Here is a 12175-nt window from a genome sequence, read left to right as displayed (position 1 = left end):
AGAATGCTTTTATGGTTTCAAGGAAAAACAATGATGGAAAGAATGCAGTACAGAAATAACTGGTAGGGTTTTACAAGAGATAATATGTTCACTTTTCCCCTGGTGGCAATTCACTCCCCCCTATGCAATAGAAGATGGAAGGGAGAGCACACAGTTCTCAGGAATACAATCAAATGTAGTTCAGTTCCCCCCTAGCAAGCTTAGATCACAGGGATGATTTTAAAACACAGGCAAAATCCTTTTAAATGTGGTGGCAATGAAGTAAACTATGCTAAAAATGGTTTTTAATTCCCTATAAGAGATTCAGGGTGGGTGATAGCTACTTTAAACTAGTTCAGGATCACTTTAGCAATACTCTATGAATGATTGTCAGGGGTTGCAAACGAATTTCAGCAAAGGAAAGCAAGAAGCTGCTATTTTGACAAGTGAAGAAATTTGAGCCAAATCGCAAATCGTGGCACTTTTTCAGAGTGCGTCGAGCGCGATTACGAAAAATGTATAATGAATAGAAAGTCGGTTCTGGATTTGTTATAAAGCCTAGAAGCTTAGCTTCAAAATGAAAGTTATGTCTCACTTCTAGCACAAACGGTTCAAGAGATACGGACGATTATGTGAAGGTAGATTTTCAGAAATTAAATAATGATTCAAAATGGCAAAATGACACTTTTACAGGTTTAAAATCGGAGAAGGGACACACGATTCCTATGATGCAGTTCTGGACAGGTTCAAATGTTTTGAATCAGATTATTTTAAGCTAAGAGATTGGTTTTGCACAGTTCTGGCTGAGTACTCGCACTATGAATTTGAAATAGGCCGTCAGGGTCTGGTCAGGTTGGGACTGGACTCCAGGCGGTTGGTTCTGAAGTCACAGCTATCTGGGTAAGCTCTGCTGGTCTGGATTTCTGGTTCTGCTCACAGCGATCTGGTCTGGTCTCTCTGGATACAGCACTGCTTTCTGGGTCTGCTACCGGTTCTGGCAAAAGTTCTTGGCAAGAATCCAACAGCTCGCCCGGCTGTAGAATAGTTTGGTTGGATTGCTGGATTCTGAAGGCCTGCTGAAAAAGGATTTAGCTGGTGGTCCAGGCCTCTCTGCTTCAAGTTCTGGAGTGAAGTTCTGGATCTCTGGAGTTCTCCGTCAGAGTGCGGCGCAGGAATTCAGTTGAAGGTTGGAGAATGAATGTCCCCGTCTGGCATCCAGTGGCTCTTTTTATGTCTTTTGAAAATGGGCTCGGATGCTAACTTTCTGTGCCCACCCCACTCATGATTTGATAGGTCAAGGATTTCTCTTTGACCTGATTTGAGAAGGGAGCAGTGAGTCATCAGGTGTCATCTTTATGGCATACAGAAAGAACACTTCCCCTTTGCTTTTACCGTAGAAAATCATTTTCATAACTAAACACATTTCCCAGATACACAAGTGGTTGACATTACATATACACATCATATATCACATAAGGTAGTTTCTGTTCCAACTCTGTTTCTAGGAGCTTGGATTAAGAAATGACAACATTTTGCGCTTTTTGGTTGGTTTACCAATATTGGATTTTTACCAAAAATGACACAGATGTACACCGCCTTTCTACACATATTCCAGTAAATTTTCATTTTTCTAGCGTGAACCCCGTGTCTGCAATCTCCATAATTCATGGGGTTTTGCCTCAGAACATGGTACAGAGTTCTAACACCTCTTAAAATGTGCACAGAAAAATCACAAGAATAATGATATTAATTATATAATTTTGACAAGTCCGTACTATGAATTATGCATCTTTTTAAAATTATGCTCTGGCCCAGAGGGGTGTGGTTTCCCAAAGCACATGGTGGAATTTCTGGTTTGTCCACTTCCTCCAACTCAAGTTGCTCACAGAGGCACTGCCCCTCCCCGTTTCTCTCAAGAGGAAGCCATTTACGACCCCCCCCCCTAATTTAACATTTGCCTGGAAGGCTCATTGTTCAGTTTCCTGCAGTCCCCAGCTGCTCCTCCCCTGATTTAATCAGGGAGGTGTCATCTCCTTTTGGTGGGGGCAGCAGAATGCATCCAGGCCTGGGAAGAGTGGCTGAGCAAGTTTCAACTCCTGTCGGGGGTAGTTGCCGGGCAGAATTCACTCTCTTCAAGCCAGGCTTCAGCTAAAATGTCACTTTTGTTCCCAGTTTTTCTTCATCCAAATCAAACTTACAATTTTTACACATGCAGCTAGAACGCTGATTCTAAGTTCAAAACTATTACCTTTAACAGTTTCAAACTATGTGACACTCAACAGTAGGTCACTCATTTATTTTAAACATTTAGATGTTAGTGTCTTTCAGTCCAATTTAACTTAGGCTGCCGACATCCACAGCTCAGCCAGTTTCATTATGAACATTATTTTACGCTCTTTCTTTTCCCAGAATTTGTATGCACACAAGACTACATTCTGCCAACTGTCTGCTGGTGTTCATTGAGATTTTTGAATATCTTGCAATGTTTAAAACAGGCATTTTTAGCTTGCATTTCAGACAAACAAAGGTAATTTCAAAGTGCTTTTGGAGCCACTGGCACTGCTGTTTTTCCTTTGGCACACATTTCACCCATGGCACTCCTGGCCCATCACGCTCGCACTGGTGGGTGGTAGGTCAGGCGACTATTTTGGTGTGCGCAAAAACTGCGTGGTTTTCCTGGACCTTGGCGCAAATGTGGGCTTTCCGCCATCTTGGATTTCCTAAGCCCACAGCACCAAATGTTGGAGCATAATAGTCCAAACGTGGGTCAGGACACCCAACAGGCGAGAAGGCAAGTACCCCAAGCCCAAACAGCACCTCTGGTTAGAAGAAAAGTGGTCCAGCTGGATTCCGTCTTGCTAAAGCCAAGCAGACCCTGGTTCCTGAGCCTCAGTCGTGGGGACAAGAGGGAGGACGTCTGGAGGGCTCCTGCAACAGTACAATGTTTCAGCGCTTTGCAAACAGCACGGACGCAGAAGGAATATCTCTGGTTTGACTTTCCTTGCTCCCTCGGTCCTGGGCTCTGGATCAGGATTTCCTGCTTCTGGGGGGTCCTTAGGAGGCTCCTGGAGCTTTTGCCCAGATTCGTTCCACGGCAAACGTTGCACTAAACTCGACCCCTGGCATTGAGCTTCTGCAGCAAGGGAGAGGCACAGCAAGTCGGGGGTTTCCGCCAAAGGGGACTTCATCCCAGGGTTAGTTGGTCCCACTAACCCAAGGGAAGAAGTCGTCCCATCCAGAGCTTCTCTGTCGTTTTGCATAAGAAGGACAGTACAGCAGCAGGGCTTCACCGGGCAATTCAAGGTCCAGGAGGTTGAAGCAGCTTCTCTTCACGGTTTCTTCATCAGATGTGTCTTCCAGTGGTCGATTCTGCCTCTAGTCCCAAAACCCTCGCCTTTTAAGCAGGTTCCCCATTCATTCACAGCATAGGCTGTCAATCACACAGCACTCCGAGAGACAAAGGACGGGGAGTTTCTAGAACCTCCTTCACTTCCTGCCCTTCCAGACACACTGGAGCCAGGGGTGGGCTTCAGGGCTGAAGCCTGCCAAAGGCAAAAAACACAGTGTGGCACTGGCTCTGGCTCCTTTGGCTCAGGAGGATGCTCCGCGGAAGGATGTTTCCTGGGGAAAAACTTCCAGAAAGAGAGTTTCTTAAAGTAGGTTTTCATTGGTCTAGCGCATCAGGTTTTGGATCCAGCAGAAAAATTACTCTTGCTGCCACACGATTCCGTTGCCGCTGGCTGCCAAGAAGGACCTCAGCCCCCCAACCACAGATCAAGGTAGTATAACTGTGCGGAAGTATGAGGAAGAGAGATTGTCAGTGGTAGGGGCATTCTCGGGCCTGGCATCGGCACCAGACTCAGCTGAAGGCGCAGGCACAGAACAAGCATCGAGCGATCCCAACCAAACGACCAGCCCGTCCACACGCACATCTACGACTGGACCTTTTTTAGGAGCTCGCCCAAAAGAACCCGCAGGGGGAGGAGGAAATCTAAAAAACAAACCACAAACAAGATTACACTGAGGAAAACCTAGTCATAAATATATCTCATAAAACTCTGAATAAAACTGAAGAGGATACCCTACAAAAGGGGTTGAGTTTTGTACCCACTTACAGTACCACTCTATTTAATACCAAGATTGAGTTGTACAAATTCATAAGAAAACTTAAATTGAAAGTATTCTTTGAGGAGTTAGAACCATACGAGAACACCTCGGATGCCCCAGATTTTCAAGAATTCAGAACTAAGAGTGGCTTCATACCACCAATCTCAGTACCATCAATTGATATTTTTCAAAAACTTGTTACTCGAGACATTGAACGGATCAGTTATAAAACTCCACCGCATAGAAACATGAAACCTCATGAAATGAAAATTATCAGAGATTTATATTGTGATAAGGATATCACCATACGCCCAGCTGATAAGGGAGGCGCCCTAGTCATCATGAACACTACAGATTATAACATTGAATGCATCAGACAACTGCAAGATCTGACCATTTATGCACCTTTAGACCAAGACCCCACTCTTTCTATCAAATTGAACCTTGAGATGTTGTTGGATAAAGCCATGGAATTAGACTGGATAAATGAACACACCTATAAATTCCTCAACAACCCACACCCAAGGGTTCCCAATTTCTATACGTTGCCCAAAATTCATAAGGATCTTGTTAAACCACCGGGGAGACCTATTGTTGCTGGAATGAGTAGCATCAATCAACTATTGGGAGTGTATATTGACTTTTTTCTGCAACCTCTAATACAGCAAACTTCCACATACGTTAGAGATACCACACACTTCTTACAGCAACTACACTCTGTTATTTTTGATTGTGATCACCTGATGTTTACCATTGATGTGAAGAGTCTATACACATCTATACCTCATGACCTTGGGATAGAATCAGTTGAATGGCTGCTGTTAAAAGCACCAGAAATTCGAGCACAGAAGGAATTTATACTATCTCTCCTTCACTTTATTTCAGAGAACTCATATTTTCAAGACAAATTCTTCCTTCAAGTGTCTGGTACATCAATGGGGGCCACTATGGCACCATCCTATGCGAACTGTTTTATGCATAAGTATGAAATGGACCATATACTGAATAACCAGGAATGGAACAAAAATATACACCTCTGGTTACGGTTCATCGATGATATTTTTGGAATATGGACAGGCACGGAAGAGAGCTTCAGTGACTTTTTCACATATCTTAACAACATCGACCAGCGCATCCAGTTCACCAAGAGACAGAATCACATTCCTTGATGTTCAGATTGAGAAAAAAGACGCCAACTATTCTACTACATTATTTTGAAAAATCACAGATCGCAATAACTTACTTCACCGCCTGAGTTTCCATCAGTCCAGTTTACTCAAAAATCTTCCTTAGAGTCAATTGTTGAGAGTTAAAAAGATCGTGAGCGATCCTGAAGACTACTTAGCACAGCAATTGAACATGAGAGAGAAATTTGAAGCACGTGGATACAGAAAGGATGAATTGGATTTGGCAGTCCAGAGGGTTAATTCCCTTGATCGTGACAGCCTATTGAAAAGTACTACTAAACCCAAGAAAGAACTCAAAACTCCAGTATATGTTTCCAAATTTTTCATTCAGAGTAACAAAATAAAGAATTCCATTAAGAAACATTGGAGCATTTTTAAGAATGATGTAAGGGTCCAGAATCTATTTGAACAACTTCCAGTCTTTGCTTATCAAAGGAGCAAAAACCTACGAGATGAACTGGTCCACACGAGGCCACCGATGAAAGAACCCATTACTTCACGCACAGGAACATATCCGTGCTTACATTGCATCAATTGTAATTTGGTGATCAAGGGTGACACGATATACCATCCCAGAACAGGCAACAAGATTTTCCTGAAGACATTTGGTACGTGTGATAGTGTGAACATTATATATGGTATAAAATGCCCCTGTGGTAAGTATTATGTAGGACAGTCCACGAGATCAGCAAAGGCACGTTGGAACGAGCACCGTTCGTGCATACGTACATGTAACACCAACTCGGCGGTGGCACGCCATTGGCGTGATGAGAGCCACAACCTGACTCAAATTAGATTTGTCATTCTTGAAGTGTTAAAGAAATCGAATCCCCATGAGGATTTGGGCCTGCGACTCAACCAAAGAGAAACCTTTTGGATAGACAAACTTGGGAGCCTCTACCCAAATGGCCTAAATGAAGAGATTAACTATCACTGTTACATTTGAATCATTGTTTTCCATGCTTGACTTAAGAGGATTATGTTGATACATGAGTGACTAGTACATGATTCCCTTCCTTTACCAATGTACATTTATACCGGGACACTTTGGATGACCCCTCTCTTTAAGGGGGTCATTCATGTCTTTTATTTTAGGATTCAATATGAATTGTTATCACATTAGGATCCAATCACCAACGTTTACACACCATTGTTGCCCTTCCCGAACTTAGGTTTGGGACCCAAGGTAGCGCCTTCCGGGGGCTACCGCATGCGACTGGTGTATTTATGATAAATGTACATGATATATCCACGATTACACCCATTAGTTGTTTATGTAATGGTTTAGATACACTTGCTACCCTTGCATGATTTTTTCCATATATCACAGTGTGTCTAATATGCTTATTATTATCATTATTATTATCACAATGTTTGTTTATTTTATCTATGACATTTTCACTCATTTATACACAATTGTCAGTATGTTTTCTATGTCTATTAGCCTTTTTTCTCATATTCAATTTTCTGTTCTTTTCCTTCTACAATTCTACATTTATCAGTAGCTTTACTGTAAATTCTTTTTTATCTGGATTCCTGGCTTGAATTGCCTGATTGCATGGAGTGCAATCGTCAGTATGTTTTCTATGTCTATCAGCCTTTTTTCTCATATTTAATTTTTGATTTTTTTCCTTCTATAATTCCGTAATTATCATCAGCTCTACTGTAAATTCTTTTTTATTTGAATTCTTGGCTTGAATTGTCTGATTACAAGAGTGTAATCGGCAGTATGTTTTCTATGTCTATCAGCCGTTTTTCTCATATTTAATTTTCGATTTTTTTCCTTCTATAATTCCGTAATTATCATCAGCTCTACTGCAAATTCTTTATTTCTATGATTCTTAGCCTTGATTGCCTGATTGCATAGAGTGCAACTGCCTATCGGCATCGTGTCGATCAATGGACACATTTGGGTCACGTGTTTATATTAGTATGAGTAACCTTGGGAACGCTGTTCCCTGGCAATGCGGAATGGCGTCCCCTGCTTGACCGCAATCCCAGCCTCAGTACACTCGTAGCTTTACGAGTACAGGTAAGCCTGCAGACCTCTACAACTAGTGTCTATGACAAATTCTGAGACAACCCACTAAAACACATGTTGTTGCACCTACAGATTGAAGAATTGATTTGGTCTGGTTTCCAGACCTTTGATCTTGCGTGAAGTTGTTGTCAACTCCCCGCACATTTTTTCCATGGGATACCTCGATCCCTTGAGGTAACTTTCCTTGGTTTTTTGATCATGTTCAAATTAACTGTTATTTCATTTACACATTATTTATTTTGGTATCTTTTCTTTTCCCTACTGTGTGGCTTAATTCACCTTTTCCATTTACCTTGCAACTCATCGAAAATTGGTATGTTATTTTTATATTGTTTTCACGCATGGTTATATTTTGTAACACAATCACGATTTTGTTTATGTTTTTCAAAACTTGATGCTTTGGGTATAAATGTTCCACAGTTTGTGTAAATTAGACCTGCCCTGATGAAGGAGCTGTATGCTCCGAAATGCATTGGCACTTTATGTCTATAACAATTATGGGATGAGTTAGCCGCGGCCTCACTAAGATTTTATTAGTGACCAACTTGGAATTTTCTTTTTGATAAACGCATATTACTTTTGGATCCGACTAAGAGATTTATTTGGATGAGTTACATTCTGTAAATACAGTGAACATTTATTAGTTGACTCTAATTTTGCAAATTGCACTGCCCTTGGTAGGGCTTATACAGAGAGCGGCTGTGTGGCCAGGTTTGTTACCTGGTCTTCTGTATATTTTTGTGACACTGGGGGAGCCGCCATTTTGAAATGTCTTGTGGTACTGTGCGTCACAGGATTGTCAGAAGCCCTGGTGGTTTTGCCCATTATTTTAGGAGCTTTTGATGATGGTTACTTAGCCCTTTTTGAGGGACCCTGAGCAATGCAGATAGATGTGGACTTAAGACGAGCTTAAGTATCTGGTTTCATTAGACCTGGCACAGGGATCCTCAGCCTTACTGGTAGAGTTTTAGCCACTTTCGTGGGAACATTAGGGGTGACACCGGTACCTTTAGACCCCAAGGGGCGTTTCACAGAGGGGTGTGCTGTATCCAGGTTAGACCTCGAGTGGAGTACCTCAGGGTGAGTCCTGGTGACGCTAGAGTCAGGACGAAGGAGTTACCTGGAATAGGTACTCTGAAAAGTAAGGTACTCACAGGGAGATTTCATTTTTCCTTCAATAAATTGCCTTATGTGAACTGCAGGAATGCTGTTGGAGACTTCCTTACACCCGATGAGCCTTCTTTTAAATGCCTGGAGGTGAAGGAGTTGCAGTAGACACACGCAATCCACAGATGGTCTGGGCCTAGACACTGGAGGCAAAGATTGTGAGGGACCGCCACCACGTAAAGACATTTGCAGGAGACACACAAGGTGAAAACCCTTATGCTAGGCATAGGAAAGAAAACTGTGGAGCTGAGGCAGGAAGACAAATTGAAGGACAAAAAGCAGGGTAAGGAAAAAATTCCTGCGGTGGTAAGTGCATCCGATCCCGACCATAGAAAAAAAGGACTGAAGGGCGGTCTGCTGGGCGGGACACAGGAAGGTGGGGCTGGAGCCGTACACGTGTTGGCCCCATGTAAAATAAATTGGATGCTACCAAAAAGAGTTCTGGTGTCGTCCCGAAGGATGGAATACCCAAAAGGTATAGAGGAAAGGGGACGGGACGCAGGAGCATGGTGGTGCTATCCATCGCCTTCATAAAGTGAAAAAGCTGAAACTGTCCTGCTTTTGTGAAACACCACAAACTGCAGGTCGTACACAAACACCCAGAGCAGATGCATTACCCAAGTGACCCAGCTTAATTTAATATTCAAATCACTGTGCAATAAGTCTACATAAATCATTTCCCCAAACAAACATCTGCCACTTACTTAAACCGGGCATCTTTGCTGCCCTGGCTGCACTCCTATTTGGGTACCATGAAACTTGCAAACTCAGTTTTTGACTCACCGACAGCAAATATATTTTAAAGTCCTTCACACCAGGAGACTAACATCACTAGCTGCAGTTGCGATTTAGTCACATCTGTTTAGCACAATGGGTAACAACTGCAGAACAGTGGGGAAGTTGGGTGAGTGATAGTATAAGTTAGGGGTCTTTCATACTGCACACATCACCACTGTAGGCTTCTTAAAAGCATATGTAGTTGTAACCCTTTTCTCTGTGGTTCAAAGGGGCACACACCATGTACAACAATCGCTCCTTCCATTATTTTGGGGCGCATTACCAATAACACCTGCTTGCTGCCATCTACCGCTCCAATCTTCCACAGAAAACAAAACAGTTTCACTCCCAACTGTGAAAATGCTTTAGTCCGCCTACCCCGTCCCAGGTTACATAATGCAACCGGGTAAAACTCTGCCCCCTACAGGGAGAATACAACACCGCAAAAACCTCTGCTGTCCAATGCAACAGACCACTGGGGTCAACCTTACCATCAATCATTGCACTCGAAGTGCTCGTTGCTGTTTTCTCAAAGCATTCTTCCGAGAGTTAATGACTTAATTGGAGTTGTAAATTCACTACTGGTAAAATAAAAAAGCCTTAACCAGATCTGCCTTCAACCACTCGATTTATAAGCACTCTGCATGTCCTTCACTGAAGCCCTGTTAAAAACAAGCATTGGCAAAGCCAACAGTTTTGGCTTGTGTATAGGCATTTGGCAGACACTGCTATTAGATGCCCAGATACTCGCACCATTTTGCACCTGCTACCAACAGCCAGTTAATACCACTTTCTCACGTCACCGTGCCAGGCCTCAGAATTTGCGCTCGCCCCTAGCCATTTTCTAGCCATACTTTTGGCTAGTAGGAAACTGGGTGCTGCGTGAGAACTGAGGGAATCAGTGAATTTGTATGCCTCGCTAGCATCTTGCAAATTTACATATTACCTCTGAACCCTACCTATTTCTGGCACAGCAGCAGGATGCAGCGACAAGAGGGGCCCATTAGTACCCAGAGAAAGAATCGACAAACTGCATGGAATAAATTGTAGTCAATAAGCATGAATGTGAAATTCATCAGCAAATTTACATTCAATCTGAAAGTGGCCTACTGGTATATGATTGCAGTGTTCTATAACGGTATGCATGGTTGTAAGTGTTGCATGATCAACTCTTACACTAATTAATTTGCATCTCCTTTTGACAATTTATACAATACCATTAGGCCGCTTTCATACTGGAAGCACATTTGTTGGAGACATTTTTGAGTAAGATCTACAATTCATCCCATGGGGTTGGTGGTTCTTTTTTTGTAGGTTACATGTCCCTACGCCACATGAGTTACTGGGCAACCCAACACTAATTTTCTCATATGTAGCCAGAAGGCAGCATGTTTGTGCTATATAAAACAAAATGTACAAATTTACCTGTGGGTATGGATAGTGGTGAGAGAGGCCGCGAAAGGGTTGGGGATGGCGTTCCCACCACAAGAGACTTTCTGTTGCTGCTCCGACAGCTGGAAGAAGGAAGAGGAAGATGGGTGAGGGTTGGCTCATCACAAAACAAGACATTATGCAATACAGATTCGTGCAAAGACATAGTGAAGTCATTACGAAGCCATTTCCCCTTTCCCTGCAGCTCATGCCGGTCACATTAGACAGTAATATTGAACAGTACTACGGTTACTGAAATGTGATTATATAGATAATAGTAATGTAAAAAAGAGAAGAGGGGTTTCTTTTCGCAGCTTCCATGGACAAAAACTTTAAAAGAACAACACAACCAGATTGCCCCATTGCTGGCATGGCCTGGAAAGGAACCAGGGGTGTGCGAAATTTAAATTCTACTCAAAGAATTCACAAATTTTCACTTCACAAAAGAGAATTTTATTTTTATTTATGCCTCTAATGAAATGGGCAAAAGCCAATAAAGTCCAGCCAACGAATAAGCTGAATTAAGTAATGCTCTCTTACAGTGCCAGCGAATAAGAAAGCTGAATTAAGTAATGCTCACTTACAGTGCCAGCGAATAAGAAAGCTGAATTAAGTAATGCTCTCTTACAGTGCCAGCGAATAAGAAAGCTGAATTAAGTAATGCTCTTTTACAGTGCCAGCGAATAAGAAAGCTGAATTAAGTAATGCTCTCTTACAGTGCCAGCGAATAAGAAAGCTGAATTAAGTAATGCTCTCTTACAGTGCCAGCGAATAAGAAAGCTGAATTAAGTAATGCTCACTTACAGTGCCAGCGAATAAGAAAGCTGAATTAAGTAATGCTCACTTACAGTGCCAGCGAATAAGAAAGCTGAATTAAGTAATGCTCTCTTACAGTGCCAGCGAATAAGAAAGCTGAATTAAGTAATGCTCACTTACAGTGCCAGCGAATAAGAAAGCTGAATTAAGTAATGCTCTCTTACAGTGCCAGCGAATAAGAAAGCTGAATTAAGTAATGCTCACTTACAGTGCCAGCGAATAAGAAAGCTGAATTAAGTAATGCTCACTTACAGTGCCAGCGAATAAGAAAGCTGAATTAAGTAACGCTCTCTTACAGTGCCAGCGAATAAGAAAGCTGAATTAAGTAACGCTCTCTTACAGTGCCAGCGAATAAGAAAGCTGAATTAAGTAATGTTCTCTTACAGTGCCAGCGAATAAGAAAGCTGAATTAAGTAATGCTCACTTACAGTGCCAGCGAATAAGAAAGCTGAATTAAGTAATGCTCACTTACAGTGCCAGCGAATAAGAAAGCTGAATTAAGTAATGCTCACTTACAGTGCCAGCGAATAAGAAAGCTGAATTAAGTAATGCTCACTTACAGTGCCAGCGAATAAGCTGAATTAAGTAATGCTCTCTTACAGTGCCAGCGAATAAGCTGAATTAAGTAATGCTCACTTACAGTGCCAGCGAATAAGCTGAATTAAGTAAT

The 12175-nt window shown here is 42.2% G+C and overlaps 1 protein-coding gene across 6 annotated transcripts in view; it reads right to left on the bottom strand.

Annotated features, from left to right (window-relative positions):
• The window catches only part of MAST3 (microtubule associated serine/threonine kinase 3), a 1229968-nt gene that overhangs the window by 282037 nt on the left and 935756 nt on the right, over positions 1-12175 (bottom strand). For all 6 annotated transcript variants that reach the window (XM_069649250.1, XM_069649247.1, XM_069649248.1 and 3 more), the window contains one exon: positions 10684-10772. In XM_069649250.1, the coding sequence (XP_069505351.1) occupies positions 10684-10772 (89 nt within the window). The remainder of the gene's footprint in view (positions 1-10683; positions 10773-12175) is intronic.

The sequence above is a fragment of the Ambystoma mexicanum genome, chromosome 1p (assembly GCF_040938575.1).
Source record: "Ambystoma mexicanum isolate Mex_15411 chromosome 1p, UKY_AmexF1_1, whole genome shotgun sequence".
Lineage (NCBI taxonomy): Eukaryota > Metazoa > Chordata > Amphibia > Caudata > Ambystomatidae > Ambystoma > Ambystoma mexicanum.
The sequence above is the reverse complement of the archived record's forward strand: the minus strand, read 5'-3'. Positions and strand labels throughout refer to the sequence as shown.